This window comes from Siniperca chuatsi, linkage group LG6 (assembly GCF_020085105.1).
Source record: "Siniperca chuatsi isolate FFG_IHB_CAS linkage group LG6, ASM2008510v1, whole genome shotgun sequence".
Lineage (NCBI taxonomy): Eukaryota > Metazoa > Chordata > Actinopteri > Centrarchiformes > Sinipercidae > Siniperca > Siniperca chuatsi.
Window position 1 is genome coordinate 3,596,000 of NC_058047.1, and position 25,708 is coordinate 3,621,707.

General features: G+C 39.6%; 1 protein-coding gene across 6 annotated transcripts in view; it reads left to right on the forward strand.

Annotated features, from left to right (window-relative positions):
* Positions 1–25,708, forward strand: part of LOC122878342 (phosphatase and actin regulator 1-like) — a 37,181-nt gene that overhangs the window by 7,877 nt on the left and 3,596 nt on the right. For 2 of the 6 annotated variants that reach the window (XM_044201045.1, XM_044201046.1), the window contains exons 3-11: positions 14,557–14,721; positions 17,549–17,629; positions 18,849–18,971; positions 19,064–19,261; positions 19,350–19,611; positions 20,779–20,978; positions 22,395–22,551; positions 24,282–24,337; positions 24,422–24,483. In XM_044201045.1, coding sequence (XP_044056980.1) covers positions 14,557–14,721; positions 17,549–17,629; positions 18,849–18,971; positions 19,064–19,261; positions 19,350–19,611; positions 20,779–20,978; positions 22,395–22,551; positions 24,282–24,337; positions 24,422–24,483 — 1,304 coding nt within the window. Of the gene's footprint in view, positions 1–8,870; positions 9,743–14,556; positions 14,722–17,548; positions 17,630–18,848; positions 18,972–19,063; positions 19,262–19,349; positions 19,612–20,778; positions 20,979–22,394; positions 22,552–24,281; positions 24,338–24,421; positions 24,484–25,708 lie in introns of those variants that run through there. The other 4 variants (XM_044201041.1, XM_044201042.1, XM_044201043.1 and 1 more) reach the window with 4 other exon arrangements.

The window sequence follows — 25,708 nt, forward strand, 5'->3', positions numbered from 1 at the left end:
GCAGTCTCTTGTGGGTGCATCGGATTATGGGCTATTGAGGTAAACTGTCACTGGAGAAAAATGTCTCTCACTTCTCAATATGGATTGCTCCCAGGATGAGTGTTAGAGGATAAAGTGTTGTTGATGTTTTTTGATGAAGATTTATTGTTTTTTATTGTAGCTGGCCTACTGTTTTCTGCTATTTAACTACAATGTAGCTGCACTGGAAATATCCGAAAGGTAAAAGTGATGGCACAGTGAGTTTACTTTCCATCATCTTTGTCAGTCACTGAAGCCAAAAAACTAAATCTGGCCGAAGGATTAACATGTAAACGTGTGGCGGAGGTGGCATTAACCACAGCTGAGTGTTTGTAGGCTGAGACAGCTGTCAGTCAAAGAAACACAACCCCAAACATGTACATTTTGAAGCCTTAATATCTTTTTTAATGAAACAATTGTTTAGAAATTGTTACACATGAAATCAGTTAATCCTTGACTAGTTAATGCCTTGTGACTTTGTATTTCAAGAAAGAATTTGGGGAGAGAGTTCAAGTCACTTCAGTGCAGTCTGAGATAAAACTGGGTTTTTGTTGGAGCCCAAATAATACATCACAGATATTTCATATGTTGGCAGATATGCAAAAATAAATTGCAGTAAATAAATGTTCACAGGTTGCATTTTTATGTATATTTGACCCTATTTACTTTGATCAAGTTTGATATATTTTCGTTGTATTTTTATTGTTAGAAATGGTTATTAAAATAACTTAATTTTCAAAATGAATAAGAATACTCTTTAAAATTGAGTGTTGCCTCTGTATTATGCTATTCTCTGATGTCTACCGTTGTCATCTTTGATAGAGAGGTTTACTGTACAGCTATAAACTATCCTGCCTGAGCATAATGTCTCTTCGCCTCAACTCAAAATCTGAGAGATCCTTTTAAAAAGAAATTATTGTTTCTGTTTTCATACAAAACAAATACAAGCCAATATAACTTTATCAGATTGTTTTACTCTTTTTTTACAATTTCTGTAACCTCACAAATTCAGGTCAGGCTCTATTTCTAGTATCCTGTTATTGTGCAGATGTGTTGTGCATTCAGTAATGTCATTTCTGGTTCTTAACCCCTTATCGGTTGCCTACAGTGTTGTACTCCTCCTTGTTTTGTAGCCTGCTTGTGAGCCTCTCTTTGATATTTGTCCCCCCTGTGATTGTTTTAAGTGTGCCCCCTTGTGGTTCTGCCCTGGGCACTTCAGCTGTGGGGGCAGCTGCAGGAGTTGTCCTCAGGCAAAGGAAAATACACAACCGAACCACAAAATGCAGCCAGAGATGCAAGACACAGAAGCATTTAGCGTTTTTTTCCCCTTTTAAGTATGCTGTCTGTATTGGTGAAGGCCACCTATCAAAAAAGATGAGCTGCATACAGGAGACAGAGAGAGGGAGAAGAGAGGGGTGACTCATATCCCTGTGATAAGTCTCACATTTACAGGGATGCACACACACACATACAAGCACACACATACGAGCTCCTACAGGCTCTGCTGTTCTGTCACTTTGAATTAATTCAGCACATAGCGGGTCCAGTCAGTGGGGGGCAGTGAGAGAGAAGGAGATCAAGAAACTGAAGAAGAGGAGAAAACACTGAACTTTGTGTTGCCTTTGAACTTGCAGACTTCCTTTGTCCTTCCTCATCACATCACACATTGTTTAACACTGTTCCCATGTGTTTGCTGCTGTGTTGATGCCAACACATTTCTAGACAGACGGCGAAAGCAAAAGAGAACAAAAGAGACCAAACCAGACACAGACGTTTGTGTTGTCGTTTTGGCGATTTTCACATTTAACTTTTATTCATATTGCCCAAAATCACAAATTTACCTCAAAAGGCTTCACAATCTGTACAACATACGATACCCTCTATCCTTAGACCCTTGATTTTGATAAGGAAAGGGGGGGAAAGGAACAGCTACAGAGGAGGGATCCCTCTTCCCATGCTGGACAGCTGGACACTGTAGTTTTTAACAAACATTACTAAAACAGGATTACACAGGATACACATTTGGTGCTCTAGTGAGTTTTCCGGCAGCAGGACGGTTATGTGGGATTGTGTTCAAATAAACTACAGTGGTATGTGTCTGTGTGTCTGTGTGTGTGTGTGTGTTCATAGTAATGAAGGAATGTGATGAAGTTTCTTGATTTGTTAGGTGTTTAATTAATTGGATAAGCCAAAAACCAGATTGTCCTAATAGAAGAATGTTCATATAGGTTGTTTGTGCGAGCAGCTTATTACAACGACCCATGTTTACGTTTATTGTAGGATGCGACCTCTAGTGGTCGTGGTAATTATGACAGGAGCAAACCAGGAAGTAAGGTGTCACAGTATAAAGAGCTATCCACTGGCCAGAGGAAGCGAGCTGTCTCTGCCCCACCTGACTCTCTGTCTGTCTCCTCATGAGCGATGCAGTGAAGTCTGGTAGAGTTAGGATTTGGGCAGAGCCACCGCCAGCTAATCTGTGCAGCTAATCATCTACAAAACACAGTATGTTTAGCCTCAGCCATCCACTCTGTTCAGGATGCTTCCAAATCAAAACAATTAACTTCTGTCACCCAGGAACACCCAGAGCGGTGTGTGTGTGTGTGTGTGTGTGTGTGTGTGTCCTCAGATTTGACAGATTCCTCCGCGGCACTGCAGCCAGTCAGCGTCTTAATCAGAGATGTAGTGGGTGGACAGATGAACTGGTGGGAAAATGGTGGGAAAAGTAGCAGACTGATGAAGATTAAATGGCAGAGGTAGTCCGTTTTAGACTCCAAACAGCCGGTCTGTCTCAGCGGCAGAGCGGCACATTCATTTTGCGCACTAAATCTCTGTCAGGAAGGATTGTCTCAGTTCGGGGCCTAAATTAGCAGCAGCAGCAGCATCATCAAAGGCCGGAGGATGAGTAATATTTTTTGCCTGAGGAAGACAGAAGCCCAGATGGGATGAATAAGTGATATGTGGGGTAATGGATAGTCATCAGAAATAGAGAAGAGGGTTAGCTGGAGAAGAAGGAAGGTTGTGTGGTTGTCCAGTATGACATTAATCATATAGACAGTAATGATCATGAGTTTTACCTCTTACCACGAGAGGTTTCTAGTCGATAGTTTATTTACTTGAGACTTCAGTCACCACAGCTGCCAGCTGCAGCTAGAAATTAGGTTGATGTGAGCGGACAGAGTGAACCATAATAGTGAAGTTGCGTGCTGAAAAACCAAAACAATGAGCTGAAAGATGCTAAAACCCTCTGTACAGCTGAGCGAAACTGCAGTCTGGTAATAATTGTCTATAGGTTTCAAATCACAAATAGTCATGTGATCCATTGTTAATATTACAATATGAATTCTTGCAGCTATAAGTGTAAATGTAAGTTAAAAAGATTTATAAAAGTGTATCTCAAAACCTCAGCACATAGAACTTAACTACTAATAGTGTGGAAAAAATACACTTCGTGTCATTTTGGTGAACGGACCCATTAAAGAACAGTACAGCAGTAGCAGCAGTAGCTTTCCCTACACTTTCCAAACACGCCCTCCAGGAGTGGAGCGACAGTGCATCAGTAGCCACATGTGTTTGTTATAGTCAGCAGCATTTAGCTTAAAGGCATGGTTTAAAAGCAAGTTTGACCTGTGGACAGCGGGCCAGCATCAGTCAGGGCAACAGCAACAGTGCTGTTATTGATCATGGCATTTTCATTTGGCAGTTAGTGCAGCGCTGTAGAGGCCCGACACATAAACTCTGGACCCTGATCAATAACTAGTTTAATTGTTTATTTATTTTACTTTGAAAGAGCAAGCAAGCAAACTTTATTTACATATCACTTTTCAAAACAGTGGAAAAGGGGAGGGAGATAAGAGACAAAAAAAACATATATAAAACAAGCAGAATTAAGTGTGCAACCCTTGCATAAATATGGTAATCCTGAGCCACAATCACATGTACTGTATGAAAGTGAAGTCCAACTCTGAAGCTTGTTAACAAACTCTTAGTATTAGAAGCATGTAAAAATAAATCAGAGTCAGTGTGTGTCTGCTCCTAGTTAGAGTTGTCAGGCAGACTCCAGCACCATGGAGATTTGAATCACAGCTCAGGCAGGTCAAGGTGAGATTGATTCCGTCAAGGCAGACGTGGAGCGCCATCATAGTACAAAGGCACAGACATAAGAAACTCTATTTGCTGTATAGGCCTTGCTATCTGCTGATGTGGTCACGACTGAGCTGAGGAGTGTGGAATCCTAATCCGGGCAGTTCATGAGAAATGCATGCTTAGACTGCTGGCACCATAAAATAGATGCTGTTGGACAGGATGGTTTATGGTGAGACAGATGTAAAGAGCTCAGTGTCTCACAGATAGACAATAATCTGACAGCTGTACAGACCACATGCTGTCTCACCGAGGACGTGCTGCCATCTCTGATGTGACAAGTACACCTGTGGTCTAAGTAGGTCCTGCACAGGCTCTCGTGTGTGTGTGTGTGTGTGTGTCTGGTGGTATGTTTCAGAGCTTGTCGTATATCTAAAGGTGCTCTGACTTGTCAGACACATTGAGGCATGAAGTCCATTACTGTCAGCAACACATTGAGCTGTAACCTGCCAAACCTTTGTGCCCCCGCTGAGCCCCTCGTGTGTGCCAAGTACTGTACATGAAGCCTTTCTGAGAACTGAAACAAAATGACATCCGCCCACCTCATCCACACTGCAGTTCTATATCTCGTGGTTCTTTTGATGCAGTTTTGGGAATTGAAATTCAGATTAACAAGGCAGAGTATGGAATGAAATGAGATATAGTTCTCGGGTTACGAAGAGGTTCTTCACAAGGTAAAAATATGACAAAGTAAAATAAAAATATCTTCATCTAATTAGACGGCACTGTGAGCATTTTTATTGTACACAGGGTTTTGTTTTGAAATGCTGGTGTATTGATTTCCTCAATAAGCAGATGAACAAACTAAGTTAGACATTACCTCATTGAAGACTGCACTGAGTGCAGCTCCAGCATTTAAATAAATCATATTGTGTGCTGCTTATCAACAAACTCTGAGCCATTATTAATTGGAATACATACAGTACCTAACACGTTTGCACTTCACAAAGCACATAAGAAATTACCGCAGCACGCTATGCCATATTGTGAGCCTTTTCTGGTTTTTATTAATGTTTTTGAATGTCATTCTCATGCTTTTATTGGCCTGTGTGAAGGACTTTGAATTGCATTTGTGTTTTGAAATGTGCTCTATAAATAAAGCTGCCTTGCCTTTATGTGACTCAGGACTCACGACTGTGGCTCAGGAGGCAGAGCGGGTCGTCCACTAATCGCAGGGTTGGTGGCTGGATCCCCGGCTCCTCCTGTCCACATGTCAAAGTGACACTGAAGCCCAAATCCTGATGGCTGTAGTTAAACTACCATCGGCGTGTGTGTGTGTATGGGTGAATGAGAGAGAAAAGTCCTTTCGATGAAAGCACTCTATAAAAGCAGTCCATTTACCGTCTTTTTTAAGTACTTTGTTTGAGGACTACTCAGTTTTGTGCAACATTATACTTCAACTCCACTACATTCAGTACAGTTACAGTCAGTAGTTACTTTGCAAATTAAAGGAGAAGTCCACTGAATGGTCAGTTTACTTTTCATGAGGAGTACTACACAGCCTGTGAGAACAGTCGTATAATGGCTTCTGTGGCTCTGGAGGAGCTTTGTCAAGTCTGAGAAAATAACCACTGACGATTTCATCAAGGTTTGGAGACTTCAAATTTCTAACAGATATCCAATGTAACAAATTGGGGGTGTGGCATTTGAAAGATGTGTGCATTTACCAGACTCAGGATTGATCCTCAGGGCACCATGGATACCAAATTGAATGGCAATCCATCCAGTAGTTGTTTAGATATTTCATTCTGCACCAAAGTGTTGGACCAACAAATAAAACTCTCTGAAATGGGCCAACCTGCATACTGAGCACCTTTACAGTTGATGCTTAAAAGTGAAAGTAGAAATACATAAACGTTACCAGCAGAATGTGCTTACGTAAAATATCTGAATACTTCCTGTATTGGACCAATCAATGCTCTCCTGTGTCACTTCTGTATGTAATGTGAATCTTACCTGCAGTCCTACCGCCTTGGCTTCCAGAGACAAACTGTAGGTCTCAGCCTGTGTGAGAGACTGAGACTATGGATTTATCGATTCAACTCTCACCATCAGTGCTCCAATCTCACATCTCCTCATTAGAGAAAGCAGCAACAGTCAAAGAGTGGTATAAATCCGGCCAGTCATCAGAATAAGGCCGACAGACGACAGAGTAGAGAATGAAACATGTGTGATACTTAAGATAAGGAGCAAAGATTGTCCTTCTTACTTGGTCCTGGCTTCCTCATCAGTTTGGCCGTCACTTCAGTCAAGCACTGTTGTGAGTTTAATTGTCTTCTTCATAAAGCGGTTGTAAGCGAATCCCTTAGTTTATGTTAATGTCTTTACTTGTAACTGAGAGGAAAACTGGAGGCCTGATACTTTATTGAAGGAGGAAGGCTCATTCCAGACAGGAGGCTTGTTCACTAAACTGTTCCCCTTTCATCTTGTGATACACAACCTTGTACTTTGAATTTGAAAGCCTCCGTGAGTCATCGTCTGCAGCAAGGAAAATGCAGCATATATTTTTGATCTTAGTGTTACATAAAAGACAAGAACGTCCACACGCCCACATTGTATGCGAGTGAATTGACGATCGGCTCATTAACTTTATACACAAGTCTAGTCACACTCATTCTCGCACAAACACAACACAACACACATCCCAGGCTTTGTATGCTTGTGTAGCGCAGCTCAGTGTTGTAACATGAAGGAGATAACAGAGTCGGTTCTGATCAGACACTGACTCTGGGATTTGTTGGGTCTCTGTAATTAATATTATAAAGAGTACGGTCTAGACCTGCTCTATAGGAAAAGCGCAATGAGATAACTTCTGTTATGAATTGGCGCTATATAAATAAAATTGAATTGAATTGACTCCTCCTAACCAGTCTGCACCCTGTAGCCCAGAGTCTCTTTGTTTTGAGAGAGACACAAATGAATTTCATCCTTATTACTTGTAAATGAGTTCCACCTGCTGGCAGAGATGTGTAACTACAAACTGTGACCCTTCTTTGGCCTCCACAGAACATAACCAAGTGTCTCTGTCACATGTTTGTTGACTCAGTTGTTCAGTCTTGCTTTTTTTTTTTTAAGACTTTCCAAATTTGACTTGCTTTGATCCCTCAAGAATCTTGAAGCTGTTATCCAGTGCCTTTTTTTAACTTTTATTTTCATAGCATTTTAAATTTAGCAGAGAAAACATGAGATGCAGTCCAAAAACATTTCATTACATGTAGCGCCGTCGTGCCTTTTAGGATTGATGACAAAAAGAAGAAATTAAGAAAAATGATGGTTAAAAACTGCATTAAGTAGTGTCTGTTGAGAGTAACACACCAATTTCATCCAGTGTTTTTCACCCGTGTCTTTCTGCAGTCGAAGAGTGTGCGTCATCTTTTCAGTGACAGCTTGTAGTGAGTCCACAGATGTCAGACTCCTTACAATTCCTTGGAAACGGGAACGTATTACTCCTGTCTTGGCTTCTCTCCATTGGTTTCCAATAGAGTTCAGGATTGATTTTTAAGGTCCTATTGATTACTTTCAAGACTGGCTATGGGCTTGCACCTGGTTATATTACTGAGCTTTTAACCCCATACGAGTCTGAGTCTGAGTCGAATCTAAATATGTCTTCCAAGTTTTTTTTACTCAATCCCTTTTTAAAATCTTATTTCTGTCATTGATTTAATATTTTTATTTTTTACTCATTTATTTACATGAAGCACTTTCTAACTGTTTTGGTAAATTCTATATACTGTAATAAGGGATCGAGCTGGTTTATAAAATAGATAATGGTGGGAACTTAAAATAACTAGAATTCAGAATATAGCATGATTTCCATGTAGTACATTTTATTAGTAATAATAATAATTGTTGTTATAGCACAAATAATTAATTAAATATGCTTTACATAAACAGGACAGAAAAATCTGTAATAAAAAGTACATAGACATTTTAAAATAGACATAGGCCTACATACACATAAAAATAAAATTATAAACTTTAAGATAAAAGGACAGTTGATGAGTGTAAACCAATGCAATCAAATTAAAAAAGAAGGTAAGGTAAAAGAAGGGCAGAATATAAATGTACACAAAAAGTCTCACAGGACAACAAAGTCAGCGGCTGTATTAAGTCCACCATGCACCTGGGTGTTTAATCTTATCAGGGAAAACTTCAGTTAGTTAGTGTCTGCTTTGCAGCCCTGCTCAGTGGCTATTTCCTGCCAATGATTTCACTCTTCAACCTATGACACATCCTCGTCCACAACACTGACGGAGAGAACAAAACGCTGACCTCACTGACCTTCGGTTTGTGTCAAACAACCGTGTTTTTTGTTATCCCACACCAGCTAGTAATGTGACTTTTCAAATACATTTTTATTTTCTCTTCTCTCTTTATTTTCTTCTCTTTGCACATGTAAAGGCCCTTTGCATGCAGATGGTAGATTTTATTAGATTTTAGATTAGATTCAACTTTATTGTCATAACACAAGGCAACGAAATGCAGTTTAGGTCTAACCAGAAGTGCAATAAGCAAGTGATATAAAGTATGTGCATAAATTCAGGATAGGGCAATATTATGAAGATATTTTACAAGAGGTACTATGGACATTATATACAGATGGCATTACTATAAACAGAAGTGTATGATGGATATGTGAAATGAATATTAAGTAGTGCAATTTATGGACAGAAATAGTTAGCAGTGCAGTAGATAGTACTGGAGTGCAAATGATGCAGTATATGTATAAATAAATAGTCCGGTAGTGCAAATGAACATGTAGCAAAAACAATATAGCAGCATTTAAAGTTAAGGAATATCCAGCCATGGTCAGTGTTCTACTCATATGAAGTAGCTACATTCAACCAACAGATTTCCTCTTTAAGAGCGAGTAGTTCATGTGTGCAAGAAGACTATTTTCCACTTTGGTGGACAAGACAGTTCAGGTCTTCTCCATTTTATTCTACTCTAATGGTCTATGACTTAGAATAGACACTATTGCTGTTTCAGTGTGTGTCGGGCTTCCATGTATTAAATAAGCAGGCAGTGGAGATGACATTATGCACGAAACAAACATTAGTTTACAATACATGTCTTATTATACTGCGCTCCAAGGACTGTTTTCAGTCTGGTAGGTTACAGCTTGTTTGCACTTCTTAAAAGTAAAGCTCGGTCAAATGCTTTTATTTTGTAAGATGTGGCCGGAAGTATCTTTTTTTTTTCATTATGGCTGACTTCTCAGTAGTGGACAGAGCTGCAAACCAGTTGAAATCCCCCCTCTACCGGAGCAGAGGGCGACAGGGTCCAGCCCTGCAGTCCATCTCAAACATGGCGGGCTGTAGAAGCGACGTGATGTGTTCATGGTCCGGGTCCGCATTTGCCACCGAGTCCCCATCTGTAGAGGCGCCCGTGTCCGAGGAGCAGAAACCGAGGAAGAGGAGGAGAGCTTTCTGCCTGGCCAGGATGAAGTCCCGCAACAGCTCCGGCGAACAGCTCCAGCCTCAGCCCGCCGCGAACAACAACATGCCGTTCATGATCCACTGCCAGATCGGCAAAGAGATCAAACACATCTGCAGCAACTGCCGGGGGGCCGCGCCGCTGGACGGTGAGAGGACACGGTTCCGTTTACTAACTTACTACGAGGAGAGGGAGGGAGGAAGAGGAGGAGGTGTTTTTAAATGATTACAGTCATCTGCCGGTGACCGCTCCCTGCCTGCCGGGGGGGGGGATCTGCCCTAACGTTGCAGCACTCAGATCAGCCCTTAATGGCTATAGAATGACCTATATTTACTTGTTAGTGACCTTTTAAAGAACTTGGTGGTATTTCAAAAGCCTGTCGTGTCAGTGTAGTTTTCTTCATCGTCGCAGTGCCTCTTAGGGATTTAGTTTAGATAAATCGGAGTTACTGATTTCAGATTCGTTTTATTTGTGTGTGTGTGGATCAGCTTTGCTTCCCTGCTTGCATTTAGGTTCTTTGGTCCACTTCTAAATCATCAGCCTCACAGCCCCTGGCAAAAAAAAATAACTTAAATGCTATTCAGAGTTTCTAATTAATGGAGTAGATTTCATTGAACAATCTGTTTCCAGTATTATGATATGTCCACAGATGGATGCAGTCATGCAGAAGATCATTTCAACTGCAGTGCTTAGTAAAGACCAAACCATCTGAGACAGAGGTCCAGCTGTTTTTCAGTAATGATTAGTTACAGCTGATTCCCCCTCCCCCCAAAAGACCATAAAAAACAACCAGTTGATTTAAATGACTTAATTGACTAAGACCTTAATCAGGGCTGCAACTCATAATTCATTTCATTGCCCTTTTAATCGCTCTGTTTAAAAAAAATCAATCCATTATTCCTTTAGTCTATAAAATGTCATAAAATGGTCAATGCAAACGTCTTGTTTTGTCTGGCCAACAGTCAGACAGAGTAATAGATTATCAACATTGCTGCCGATCAGTTTTCTGTCAAGTGACTAATCAGTTTATGGACTCGCGGCACTGGTGTTATCACACTCGCAGCATCTTTGGCTGCCTTGTCATAGAATTTGTACAATTAATTAACTAGTTGAATTAATTTGAAAATCTCTCTCCAGTATTGTTGTTCGTCCGCAGATCAATACAGCCACGCAGAAGATTGCTTAAAATGTAGTTTACTCAAGACCCAGGTATATTTCTAAGCCAGGGATGTGACTATTATTTTCAGTAATTAAAACATTTTGCATAAAAAAAAAATACAACCAGTCTGTTTAAATGTCTTAATCGACCAATAACTTAATTGGGGCTGCAACTAATGGTTATGTTTGTTAGCGATATAATATTATATTTAGTCTATAAAAGGTCAGAATACTGTGAAAATTGCCAGTTCCAAGAGCCGTACTGTAGCTGACATCTTCAAATTGCTTGTTTTGTTTGAGCAAAGATTTTTTAATATGATTATGATATTAAAAAAACGGGAAAAGAAGCAAATCTTCACATTTGAGAACCTGAAACCAGCAAATATATGGCATTTTTGCTTAATAAATGACTTGAATATACAGTTATAAAAATACATTTTCTTTCTTTAGTATTTTGACACTAGTATCGTCATACTCAAGGCTAAAGAATTTCTTAATCATAGAATTAATTTGATTACTTGAAAAGCCGATTTAATTGGAAGATCTGTCAGACTGTTTCCAGTGATCTTGTCCCACCTGAGATCAATACCGACATGCAGAAGATTGATGTTTAATATCTATTGCCTAATCAGCCCAAAACATATTTCTGAAGCAGAGATTATTTGATTGATTACAGCTCATTCACAATAATGAGACCATAAAAAACAACTAAACCAAAAAGACGTGAGAGGACAGAGACCCGGGATTAGTCAGCTAATGGAGTGAGCGCTTTGAGCTCTGGCAGCATCATGTCTTGTTTGGCTGCTTTGAGTTGTTGTTGAGTGAGTCAGTGTAAGTAAACAGACCTGGGGTCTGACTGAAAGAATATCGCCCTGCAGTGTGAGTCTGAGCCCTCTGACTCACTGCTGCTCTCGCTCCACTGCTGGGGGGTCGGACAGCACCAGCAGGGACAGGACGCCTATATTCTGTTTACAGGGACAATGATGAGTCAAGAGGGAAGACATGAGCCCTCAAAACTGTGACGTATTTTATTAAAGGAATAGTTCAGCCCAGAAATGAAAACGATGCATCTCCTCACCCCACATGACAGCTGGAATCCACTCATGCAACATAGTCCGAGTGTTTTATAGCCAAATGATTGTACTGCAGTCCTGAATAAGACACATTTTTTAAATAATGGTGGTATTGTAGATGTTTTTGCTTCGAGAGAAACTATTCCTTTATTTGTCCAGGGAAGGTTTCTGTGAGCTCTCTGATATTCACACCAGGGTGCAACACAGAACAACCACAGACTCCCAACTGTTTTCCACTGAGCTGATCTGCTGGAGGGGAGGTGGAGAGGGTTTGGGTGGGGGGGGGGTTTGGACGTTGTTGTTGAAGGGCCTCTCGGTGGTAGCTGCTGAGCTGGTACAGATTTGAACTGACATTCCTCTTGTAACAATGCCAAGGCTGACATCTCCTGTCTGCAGCCGCTTCAGATTTATTTGTTTTTCCTTCTGTACCACTGACATGCTGCTCAGCTTTCATTGGTGGTCAACATTTCCTCTGCAACTGTTGGTTCATTCTGCCTAATAATAAGAATCTAAAATTGGCTAAATTTTGATTTAAGTCAGGAACTTTCTGATCAAAGAAAAAAGCAAGCAAGATCAGGAATCTGACCATTTGATGCCAGCTTTCAGTACTTGACAGTTGTCGACATCCGGTATAAAAAAAAAAATAATGTTGTTCTGGATTCTTTGGTGTAACAAAAATGTATATTTTGTATGCTAAAGACAGTTGTGCTTAAGTTACAACGGTTTCTTTTGTAATTGGCTGCCATATTCGCAGTTGGATCAAAATTAGAAGGACACATTTTTATCATTCAGTATTTGATGGTATTCATAGGTGGTGCGACAGCAAAAGAGTGACTGACTTGCTTGAAATGTTGCTCAGTTTATGCTCCTGTATATTTTTCAAAGATCACCGTGTGTATTTTGATGCAGTTCAGATTTGAGCATTGTGCAGCCTTGGCAATGCATGCTACCTCTGAGCGTTTTCCAGTTATTATCAGTCAGTCATCTGACCACCTACCACTGTATTAAATGTTTTGTCTTTAAATGTTCTCTAACCTACACTATCTTTTATTCATTGTATTGTACATTCGCCGGGCTGCAGGGTCACCCTTTATGGACATTTCAGTTAGGATAGTCCCTGCTTGCTGAGGTGATTGAACCTGCGACTTTTCTGTCACATGAAAGTAGGCAGCTCGAATCTGCCTGCTTGTACAGGTTTTCACGTGTACATTTTTCTATTCTGTTAGTAAATATGTGAATCAGCGTCTGCTGGTGCTTGCATGTGTTTACATCCACTACTGCCTGCTAAAATGTTGGCGTCCTGTTTTTTATTCATCACCTCTGCGGAATGAGGGGGCACGAGGCCTGAGCCAGAGTCTCTCATACAGCAGGATGTTGTGTGTAATGGGAAAGGTGTACTTTCGAATGAAAAATTGGCGCATGCTGTGTAGAACAGCCTCCAGCATGATTACTTTCTAACAACTCCCCGTAGGACCAAGAGAACTACAGTGAATGGAAAACATGGAGGGGGGGAAAGACTTGACTTGAAACAAGATGATATATTTGTTTAAAAAAGTAGAAATTTGTTGTGGATATTCACTAGAACACTTCTTGTTTACATTCTGTTTATGTTCTGTTTTCCTTTCCATGTTCCTCTCTGGCAGGCCCATCCTGAGGTTTTTCTTCTTTTTTCCCTTTTAAAGAGGCTTCTCGCTGGGAGTTCCTCCCCCTCGTCTAACTGTGATAAAGAGCGATCCAAATAAGCTTTACCTGACTTGATTATGCACAGCCCCCTGGGAGAATGTGTCCCTTGACATTTGAATCACAGACAAGTGATCATCTGTTTTCCTTGGATTTAAGAAGCGTAGTTTTACAGTAAATATGCAACATGATAATTGAATATTTATTTTCTACCTGACTTAGAAGTTACCATACAAAGCAACCTAAAATTCCATGTTATTCAATCATCTAAATCTTGAGCTTGTCTCCCTCTAGAAAGTCATATTTTACATCAGCATTGGTATCATCGTATCACTAACCTCTAAATTTAGAATGACTTTACATGTAAAACTGCAAAAAACTAATTGTAGCAACAAAATGAAAGCAGTTTAAGTCAGAGTAGATTTTTCTGAGTACCTCATTAAGTCATTAAGGGTGTGCGATAAGTGAAATTTATAAGTGTACTAGATTGATTTCATGTGACAAATGAGGGGTGAAGGGGGGGTGGGATGTCTTACAGTGGGAGGGCATCTCAGACTCTTACCCTATAAGGGCTGCAACTACTGATTATTTCCTCGATTTAATCTCTTGGTCTAGAAAATGTCAAAAAATAGTGTCCATCCCAGTTTCCCAGAGTCCAGGGTGATGTCTTCAGATGTCTTGTTTTTTTCCGACCAACAGTCCACAACCCAAAGATGTTCAGTTCACTACGATATAAAAAGGAGAAAAGCATCAAATCTTCAAGTTTGAGAATCTGCAACCAGAGAATGTTTTTTGGCATTTTTTCTTAAAGTACTTAAATGATTAATCGATTATCTAAATAGTAGTTGATTAGCCTTCAGTCAGTCGTTTTGTTTTTTTGCAAAGGACGTGAAATAAACTGAAGATAAATACCTAGTACTTCTACATTTTAATTCTGTTATTATTGTGCCATGGGCAAAGGAAAAATTGCCATCAAGCAAGTCAAAAACATTTTTGTAAGTGTTGTTTACCTGCTTGTTAATGACCTTGTTGTTCCCGTTCTGTTTTCCAGCTGAGGAAGTGGAGAGGTTGGCAGCGATGCGCTCTGATTCGCTGGTTCCAGGCACGCACACGCCTCCCATTCGGCGGCGGAGCAAATTCGCCACCCTGGGACGCCTGTTTAAACCCTGGAAATGGAGGAAGAAGAAGAGTGAAAAGTTCAAGCAGACCTCTGCCGGTGAGAAACAAAACACCGTAAACACAACACTTCCATTATCACCCAGTTCCCCACCTCTCCCTCCCTGTAGTAATCTGCTACACTCACATCTCCGACAGGAGATAAATGTCTCCCTGTTGCACCTAGCAACAGTAGCATTGATGAATGGCAGCTCAGAGGTGCTGTGTTGCAGAGCAGGGGGTGATATAGGGGCTGCAGCAAAGATCTATTATGTATGATTATGGTTATGTAAGGCTGGTAAAGCACCAGGAGGCTTCGGGTCAGCTGCTGCTGCTTCATCAGCCAGACGATCAGCACTGCTGAGCCTGGTTCTCACTGGACGGCCTGCTTTTAACATGCTATTGGATTAACTTTTAATTAGTTAGATATACACAATGTAAAAATATAATTACATGTCACACATTAATGAACACCACAGACAGTTGAAGATTACACAAAGCTGATAATTAGTCAACTTATTTCCATTGTTCTCTATGTGGCTGCAGGCAAGAAAAACAACAACTGTCAATTAACATACCAAAATATAAAAGCATCTTATAAAAGACAATTAATCCTTTTGTATTTTTTAAAAAGTAGGATATACAAAAGACCATTGTATAGTAATATACAAACCCCAGGTCATTAGACCTGAATTATGAACCAAATTTTGAGTAAATCTTGCCTCCAGCTGTAATGGTTTGTTTGTCATTTGACTTCTGGGTTATGATGATCCATGGGCCATCATCATACTCACAAAGGAAGAAATGAATGCTTTTGTATACATATATGAATGTGTTTTTGTACTTGACATGTGGAGTCAAGTCAATTTATTTATATACCACATTAAAAAACAACACATGTTGAGAAGTGCCTTTACAGAGAAGTTAAAAATAAAATTGGATAAATAAAAGTATTAAAATAATACTAAAAATTGTTTCAAACAGTAAGAAATGAAAATAAACAATTTCACATAAATGTAAAAGAGGCATATTCACAGAAGACCTTTAAAGAATAAAGACTATGAATATAGAATATGACCAATCATGTCATTATAATAACATTCAAAAAAGTGAAGAAAAGGAGGAATCTAGAGTCTGTGGGAAAATGAAGCTAATTGAAAAGCTAATTTACACAGTTTACATGTACTCGGTTCAAACATAATGGCTAAAAGCTGTTCATTACAGTATTCATCAGAGATGCAAACACAACAGCTGTGGAAGAGTTGATTATGAATGTTAACTGCGGCAACAAGTTAGCTTTAAATAGTGATTGTCAGTGTGTGAATGAACTCTTCCTCCGGAGCAATGTTAGCCGCAGTATTTGAGGAAATGTTGATGTTAGTACATAAGTCTGGTTCTCAGCTCCAATATGCACTCACTAGTAAGCTGTGAAATAGAGGAAAGCGTTTGATTTGGACGGAGAAGCTGTTGTTTCTCAGCTGGCTGGATCTTTCTACATCCTGTTCTCACTGAGAGACACAGCAGAGAGGCTTCCTACAGCCAAGCTGTTCCCCCAGCTGTCACAGCAGGTGACTGAAATCGGCTTCCTTTCTCTGTATGCAAATAAAACACAATATACATTTTACAGCACACACATGCACACAGGTAGATACATGTTGTGAGCACCATGTGTTGTTGCTGGACTCTTGCCATCATTCAGTCTAAGTGCATTACATTATGCGGGCCTCCCTGTCAACCACCACTGTACTATTACTTTCCTGAGGACAGCACTTAGTTCTGTCTTATTGGGCCTTTAAAATATAAAAATGGTTTGGAGCACAGGTTAGTTTTGGTAGTACACAGTTATGGTTGTGTATGTGCTGACCTGCCATTTCTTCCCTGCTTGTTGAATTACAGGAAAACACTCTTAGAACCTTCCTTCCCTGTTTATTCCCACAATTCATATTGTTTTCTCACCCTTTGAATTAACCTCTGGTCTTTTGGTAATTGGCTGATCGTCATCATCCTGTGTTTCGCTGTGGATGATACTCACATGTCCTGCATCCAACTAATTTAATGAAATGCACTCCAGGCATAGTAAAAACTGGCACAGGCACTTTAATGAGTGTCTGTCTCAGGAGAGATGAGGTGAACGTCAAATGATTTGATATGAACAATATAAAGTAAAAAAAAAAAAAAAGGAAAATCAATGAAAGTTATAAAAGTGCACAGCCATTAAGATGGAGCTGGTCAGAAAACTAAAGGGAACATAGAGAAATAAGAAGATAAAAAATGTGAATATTCAGTATACCAGCCATATAGGATGTGTAGAAATATGTAAGTCATATCTAATACTTTATTATATGAACATATCAGGAGCTACAAACGAATTAAAAACAAATGATCTTTTCTCTTTACTCATGTACTGTAGGGGACTTGTGTGCACAATTTCCAATTGCATTGTGTTACTATCATGCCCACCTTAAAAGACACAACAGATGAAGTGAAAAGGAGAATTGTTCTAAAAATGAAGAAGAAAAAGCAAACGCATGAGCTTATTGTAAGCTTCGGTAATTTAATGCTTTGCGATATAGAAGATTAAATCAGGTTTGTGTATATAAAACTCATCATACAGCTGGAAGCTGTCCTCTTCAGCTACTTTGCTGCAAATGTTACGTGTCCGTGTGTTTGGTTCAGTCTCTCTGAGGAACAGCTAGCTGGTAGTGAAGCCTGTGCAAAGATTGGAGGTTCAGTCCGAATATTATTATTGGGTAGCAACAATGATGGAGGCAGCGAGTCCAAACAAACATCTGCTGCAGCGGACACATTCCTCAGCACTAATAACGTTCTGAGGATCCAGTACAGTGACGGTTTTCTTGTTGTTGTTGTTGTTGTTGCTGCTCCCTCAGTGTTGGAGAGGAAAATGTCCACTCGCCAGAGCAGAGAAGAGCTCATCAAGAAGGGAGTGCTGAAGGAGGTTTATGAGAAAGGTGAGGGTCCAGAACACAAAGGTGATACTAAAAACAAAAACAAAGGTGGGACTAAAATGAAACGACCAGCTGATTAATCAATTTGTTAGTTAACTTTTTTTTTTTTTTTGACAATTTAGTTTTTGTCCTATTTTGTCAAGTAAAAATGCTAAATATTTTCCAGTTACAGCTTCTCAGATGAGACGATTTGCTTGCTTTTCTCTGTCTAATCATTTTTGGAATATCTGGTGGTTTCAGTCTGTTACCATGGCTGGGCAATAACTCAGTGTTGTCATTTATGGACGGTGGAATCGTGATGATACTATCATAAGGTTAAAATTCTGTTACATATGAAGAGTTTTGTCTGATGTAATGCAAAACAGTGGAACACAACATTGATTTGATTATTTTTACATATGATTTTGCTCATAGTATATGAGTTGAGTTGGTGATTTTGATCATAGCATATATCATAGCATATACTGATATTGGAAAAATATTCTTATTAGTATCATGAGAATGATTTCAATAATTTCCAAACAATATTGGTCACTCAAAATGAGCATTTTGTTCAATGTGGCTGTGATAACTTAACTTGATAGGCATTTGTTTTTTATTTTTACATTTCATAGAGAAAATAAGTTATTGATGAGTTGAAAAAAAAAATCTATATTAAGGATTTAAAAAAGATTTGTACCTTGAGCTAGGGCTTCAACAAATGATTATTTTCATTACTGAATAATCTGTCAATTATTATCTCGATTAATTGATTAATAATTTAGTGGGTAGAATGTCAAAAAATTGTGAAAAGGTCTCACCACAATTTACCTGGAGCCCAAGGTGAAGCCTTGACATTGCTTGTTTTGTCCAACCAAAAGCCCAAGACTCAAAGATGCTCAACTTAAAAAGATATTACAACAGAGAACAGCAGCAAATCCTCACATTTAAGAAGCTGGAACCAGCTTGGCATTTTTGCTTGATTATTTGCTTTGATGATTAATTGATTATAAAAACTGCTGGTGGTTGATTTTCTTGTCAATCAGCTATTTGTTTCAGCACTACTTGAAGCCCTAAAATGTCGTTTGATGCTACCTGATCCACATTTTTGTTGTATAACAACAAATAGTAAAACAACACTGCCTCCTCTGTCTTTGAATTTCTACCTTCTTTCATTTAGCTATTTTTGACTCTCTTCCTCATGTTCATCTATTCCTGCTCCCCGCTCTCTGTCTGTCTGTAGACGGCTCTTCCCTGGCTGTACGAGAGGAGGTGAAGATGGAGAATGGGCGTTCTCCGGTGCTTGGCTCCGGTCTGTCAGAGTCTGAAGGTAGTGAGCTGATGGAAGGAGCAGCTGCAGCTGTAGGTAGGCAGCAGATCCTCGGCACCATTGTTGCCTCACCTCTCACCTTGTATCGTAGCAACCGACTGTTTTATTTCTTTGTTTCTTCTCCTCAGGCTCTCTAGAGTTTCAGATGTCCAGTGAGGGTGCATGTCAACAGGACCAAAAATCCAGCCAGGCTCCGCCCACAAAGAAGTCCACTCTGTATCCGGTTGACGGCGCTGAATCAACGTTCTCCAGACCTCCTACGCTACACAAACAACCTCCTGCGCTACCACCCAAACCCTTCAGCAGGCTACCTAATCACATTACAGGTAAGTGTGTCCTCGTGCACCCTCTTAATTGCGTATGTGACTCTGTGTATGCATGTCTAATCCTTTCACGTCCTCCCTCTCTGTGCAGACGGTGCCCCGGTGAAGTTGCCGTGTATGTCGGGGAAGTTATCTCCTCCTCTACCTCCAAAGAAGCTCATGATCTCCGTACCTGCAGGGAGCATGGAGCCCTCTTCGCTCGCCTTCCAGAAATGCCCCGCCCCTCCCAGCCATGCTCTAATGGGCGGGCACTCCCTACAGTATGGGACACTACCTGTTCCACTCCACCCCCCCAGCCGAATCATAGAGGAGCTCAACAAGACCCTGGCCCTCACCATGCAGAGGTTTGAGAGGTGAGGTTCAAACTGTCAGAGTCGGTGTGGAAGTTCTGATACAGAGATCAAAACCCAAAAAGTGCTCTGCTTGACTTGTCATCATACAGGACATAAATATCGTTGCTGTCCTGTGAAAAACACGTATCTCCAAAATTTTCTTGGGACAGCTTTTTAATTATCATAGTTTTAGCCAGATTACTGTAATGGCGAGATAAGAGTACACGATATTAGCCCAATAATGGCCTGATCGGACAGAACTGTGTTAATAAGCGTTGGGCATTTGTTGTTTTATCCTGTGTAGTGTGTCGACAGCCTTTTCTCAGTTTCTCAACCTCATCTTACGCTGTTTCACTGCCCTCCTTTAGAGTTAAAAAGGCTACAACTAACTGTTATTTTACTGTACACGTATATCTTTTAATGAATTACTTTTGCAGTTAATCATTTAACCCAGTGGTTCCCAACCTTGGGGTTGGGAGCCCCACAATGGGTCGCAAGACAAGTCTGAGGAGTCGCTAGCTAAATAGGAATGCAGGAAAAAAACATATTTCTGCTTCAGATTTTTCTCTTATCTATAAGGTGGCATCTTCAAATTGCTTGTTTTGTCTGTATGTTAGTATGTACATGTGTGCATGTATATACATGTATGTATGTATGATTAGTTTCTTTCTGATGAGCAGTTGGCACCTTGCATGGTAGCCGCCGCCATCAGTGTATGAATGCGTGTGAATGGGGTAAATGTGACATGTAGTGTAAAGCGCTTTGAGTGGTCGGCTATACAAGTACAATCCATTTACCATAGATATGTATATATGAAATATACATATAGGTATCTTATCAAGACTAATTATTTTCAAAGTCAGACTTGTTTTTTTGAGTTCAGTTATACTTTTAAATCTCTCCTAAAAAACGTTCTTTGCAAACGTGATTTCATTTATCCTCAAGTTGTGGTGTTACTTGGTTGTTGTTCTGCTGTTTGTCCACCTACGTAGAAACTCTTCAGGATTCTGCTGAAATGACTGGAGAGAGAAAAATACTGTCATTGACAAAAGGAGGGTTTGATTGGTCATGGCCACGTTCATAGACACTCGTGTCACACTCTTACATACAGCTTCTCTCGTTATTTCACAACTTCATGCAACATTGAGCATACTCCGTTGACCATTGCCCTTTCCCACCAACCTGCAGTTCCATGATGCACGCTGTTCCCACGGTGATGATCGAGTGTGACGATGACAAAGAGAACCTCCCTAACGAGGCGGACTACGAGGACCTGCCTGGTATGTACAAGGACGATGAAGAGGAGGAGGAGGAGGAAGAGGAGGAGGAGGAAGAAGAAGATGACGAGGAAGATGAGGAGGAAGATGAGGATGATACATTGTTTACAAGTAGGTGTTTTTCTTTTGGGCATAAGGCATCCACCTGCTCGTTGTGTCTTTAATCTCAAATTGTTCAAGACTGAGCTATTACCAGTTAATACTGTAACCAGAAATGACTTTCCAGGATCAATTTGTATGATCTAACAGTCGCCTGCTGTTATTAATTATAATATATAATGTGTGCATATGCATGTATGAGCATATGTGTTAACGTGTTTCCATATGGTTGCACAAGCACGGAAGTCACACGTAGCTTGAAGCACTTTGAGCTGCAGTTTATCAGAGATGTTAATTATTTATCACAGAAGCATTACTTATATAGTTTATTTATTTTACCCAAGTAATATACACACAATACATAAGAAAAGGAAAAAAGGATTTGTGCTGGTGAGAATAAAAACCCAAGACAGGTTTATAAAGACATCTCACCAGAAAAAAAAGGTCAAACAATAAAACAAAGAAAAACTAAAGCTGCAATAATTTATTTTATTTGGCCACTAGGGGGCAGAAGAGCTAAAGAACACAAAGCCCGGACATATTATCACCTTGTAATGTAATCATGGGTTTGGTTTCCACCAACTCCTGAGAAAAATATTTCTGTTTTTAGCTGCTAAACGCTCTACTATGTACACCAGCTAGCGGCTAACTTTGTCTGTCTGCTGTTTGCTGCAGGCCAGGTAGTGTACAGTGGATTTATCAATGCTTGTTTGTTGCAAACAGCTGCCTGCTGCTGCTGGAAACACTGTGACGGAACCAGACAGTAAATGTTCCGTAAAACCAAAATATTGAGCTAAAAGAGGCTAAAAAGCGCCATGGAGGTGCAGAGTTGGTGAGAATTATCTGTAGGTTTGTTACTGCCAATAACATGTCTTACATCACATTACATTACACATTACAATCATTTAATTCATTGTTAATAAAACATATTGATTAGTGGAGCTTTACAAGATGGCAATAAGATGGTCAATAAAGGCACAAAAAGCAATCTGGTACATTATAAAAAGTTTGCATAAAATACAGGGTTTCCCTCAGTGTATTATAGTTCAGGTTTGCTGCCTCGTCTGCCTTGCCTCCGCTAACGTTATTTACATCATATTACACTCTTGTAAAATATATTAAGCTTCTGGGAAAACAAGCGCTTGCAAGAGTCAGCCAACTGTCTAGATCATTATCTAGAATCTAAATTGATCAAGAGACAGAGACAAGATCCGTCTCTATCTGCCTGTTTCTGCCTGGTAGCCTCGGGGGAAACCCTGAAATACTAAAAACTACCAAAATTATGTTAGGTACTAGAAGAAAATCTATACAGGCTCCTTACAGTCAGCTTGTGAAGTGAGAGTTCACTACGGCCCGGATCTGCACGACAAAGCTCACAATGTGTATTAATACACCACATCCATTTTGCTTCTTGTATGATCATTGTAGGCACACTGGCCATGAAGGTTTTACGAAAGGACTCTCTGGCCATCAAGCTGAGTAACCGTCCATCGAAGAGGGAGCTGGAGGAGAAAAACATCCTGCCGCTGCAGTCGGACCAAGAGAGACTGGAGTTTCGACAACAAACAGCCACCAAACTGACCAGGTGAGTCGCCGGATTAACAACACATGCAGAGTTTTCACAGGCACAGAGTTACTATTCTATGAGATATCGTACACATCATCATGCACATGTACAGACACACATTACTCCACATGCAGGCCCAGTCACCTGCAAAGTGCTTGAACCCAGCATGTTAGCTGTGATGGATGTGACCGGGCTGCTAAAGGGAGCAGATGATGGATGATGTGTTATAGTGGAGGGAGGAGGCAGAGCTGAGAGAAGGAGAGAGATTAAAGCTGAGGAGCAGCTACAAGACAAGTAGACATGAGGAAAATACAAATACAATGTGTAGTATGAGGATTGAAAAGGTGAGGAAAAAATGATTCCTAAAATAATCATATAACATTATTCCTAATGTAGAAGATGAACCACTTAAAAAAAATGTATTTGTCACAAAATATCTTTACGTTTTAATTCAACGTATTATACATCTTATTCAAAAGTGCAGTATCAGGCAAATATTTAAAGACACCTGCTTAAAATTTTTAATTTTAATCGTTATCTATGATTGCATACTTAAAGTAAATACTGAAAATAGACATAGACATGCAACTAATGATTATGAACTCATTTTCTTGGGTGAGACGAGCAGTATTCAAATGGTTGCAAACTGCAATTTCAACGCTAGATGCCACTAAATCCTACACACTGGACCTTTTAAAGTGTATTTTACAAAATTACAGGGAAAAAATGCCCATAACAATTTACCAGAGCCCAAGTCCTCAAATTGCTTGTTTGACCAACAGTCACAACCCCAAACATATTTAATATTCAAGGATATAAAACCATATTGTCATATTTGAGAAGGTGGAACCAGAGGGTGTTTAGCAATCGACTAATTGTCTCAGCACTAACTGAATATTACTTTATGATGCCAGAAGTGGATTGCATTGAAATCTTTTTTTTTTTTTTTTTTAATCTTGCAAATTTAAATGAAATTGTCTCCATAGTAAATAAAGTCAGACAAAAAGGCAGAATGTTTGGAAAGTAAGATGTTCTTCTTTAACCTCATGTCACCACTTGGTGTCAAATATATAAATCATACATTAAGTGGATGAAAAAAAAATGGATGATGATGATTTGAAAACCAAAAGATTTTTTCCTTTGAAAAGTGGCCATGGTATAAGGGCAGTAATACACTCCAAGACGTTCTGGTGTAGAAAATAATGGACTTCTCGTCAGGTATTATCACTTAGATGTGGTTGGATAGGTGGATTTGATTTAGATATTTATAATTCTTCTAATGAAATGCATATCTTACATTTTTTCATATCTCAACATTTAATCACAGTGGTTCCATTTACCTTGGAAAAGTCATGTAGTATAAATTTGATTTAGCCAGCTATGAAGCAAAACACAACTCAGAAAACATTTCCCTCCTCCGCTGGCTTCTCTTCTGACACTCTCAGTGGTCACAACCTCCTGCTCTCGCTATCTTTTTACTTCTCTCCTCATTTTGTTCTTTCTCACAATCAGTCATCCTACCAACTGTATTAATCACTGCAGAGTAAATTCACAAAACACAACCACACACAAAATGACATCACATGCAGTCAGCTTGTGTGCCCAGTCTGTTCACAAGAGTCAAATTTCAGCCTGCATAAGATCGATTTTCACGAATAAAGTACAATTATGATGATCTGGAAGTAAACACACAAATACAATCCTGTAAAAATAGATTTCCTAAAATAGACGTGTCACTATTTTTTCAGGCGGTTGAGTCAACGGCCGACAGCAGAGGAACTGGAACAGAGGAACATACTAAAGCGTAAGTAGCTTTGCATACAGTAAGAGAAAAATACATATTAATCATCACTGTGTTTGATCATGCTCTCTTTCTCCCTCCTGCCAGCTCGAAACGATTTGGAGGAGCAGGAGGAGAAGAGGGAGATCAAGAGACATTTGTCCAAAAAGGTAAGACAGAGGTGGAGATAGTGTCTTTGATCAGTGGACACATCGGTGTACATGTTTAGATGGTTAGTTCATGACCCCAGCTGGAAATATGAACATGGTTGCCGTGGTGACCGATCTGCCACCCTTCAGATTGCAGACTTTCGAAAAGATTATAGTATTATCTGTTACATCATCCTCTCATTGTGTGTTGTGTGTGTGCTATCATCTCCATCTCACTGACAATCTCAGGACCGTCTCTGTTGTTGCACAGAAATGATATTTGATTATGTTTTGATAGATAAAGCTAAAGCCACTATTCCACTAAATAAATAGTCACTTCTTTTTTTTTCCTGTGGTAATACAAATGTATTTTTACACTTTGTCTTTGAAGACGGTGTAGTCCCTCATTCGTCCAGGAGTGTTCTATCGTAGAAAAGGTTTCAGTCGTAGTCATCTGGACACTGTTTTCAGAATCAAGACGTTTCGGCTCCCATCCGGAAGTCATTCTCAATTGTAGGAAGGAATCTGCCTGAGTGACTGACCTAATGGTTTCCAAGATGGCCCAGTAATCGGCCTGATTACCGATTACTGGGCCATCTTGGAAACCATTAGGTCAGTTTCATGTGAAACTAGCTATTAACAGATACTCAGGCAGATTCCCTCCTGAGGGCGGGGCTTATGTAACACAGAGTAGCTTAAATTTCCAGTTCCCGTCCAATTTTTTCACAATTGAGAATGACTTCCGGATGGGAGCCGAAACGTCTTGATTCTGAAAACAATGTCCAGATGACTACGACTGAAACCTTTGTCTTTGAAATTCATTTAGTAAATAATCCGTTTTTAATTTAATTTCTTTTTTTTTTTTTAATGAGCTCTGCCAAAGTCGTTATGTTTTTTGGTCCCATTTTGTCTCATAACAGGATATCCCAAAAATGTCTTAACAGATCTAAATGGAATTTGGTGGGAAATGAGGATGAGCCAAAGAACAAGTGATTTTTTTTTTTTTTTTAATTTTTTTAAGAGGTGATTGAGGTGCAGATCCAATCATTTTAAAGATATTTAGTAAAATTGAAATACAGTGCATTTTCACCCTTTAGTTTTGAACTACTGTACTTACTTGAAGACAAATCGTGAACAATCATAAATATGTGTATTTCAATGCAGTTCTAGAGTCTAGAGGCAGATAAAAAAAGTCAGTTTTCTATTAATTAAAATAAAAATGTAGAAGATTGTGCATTCTTGGCAG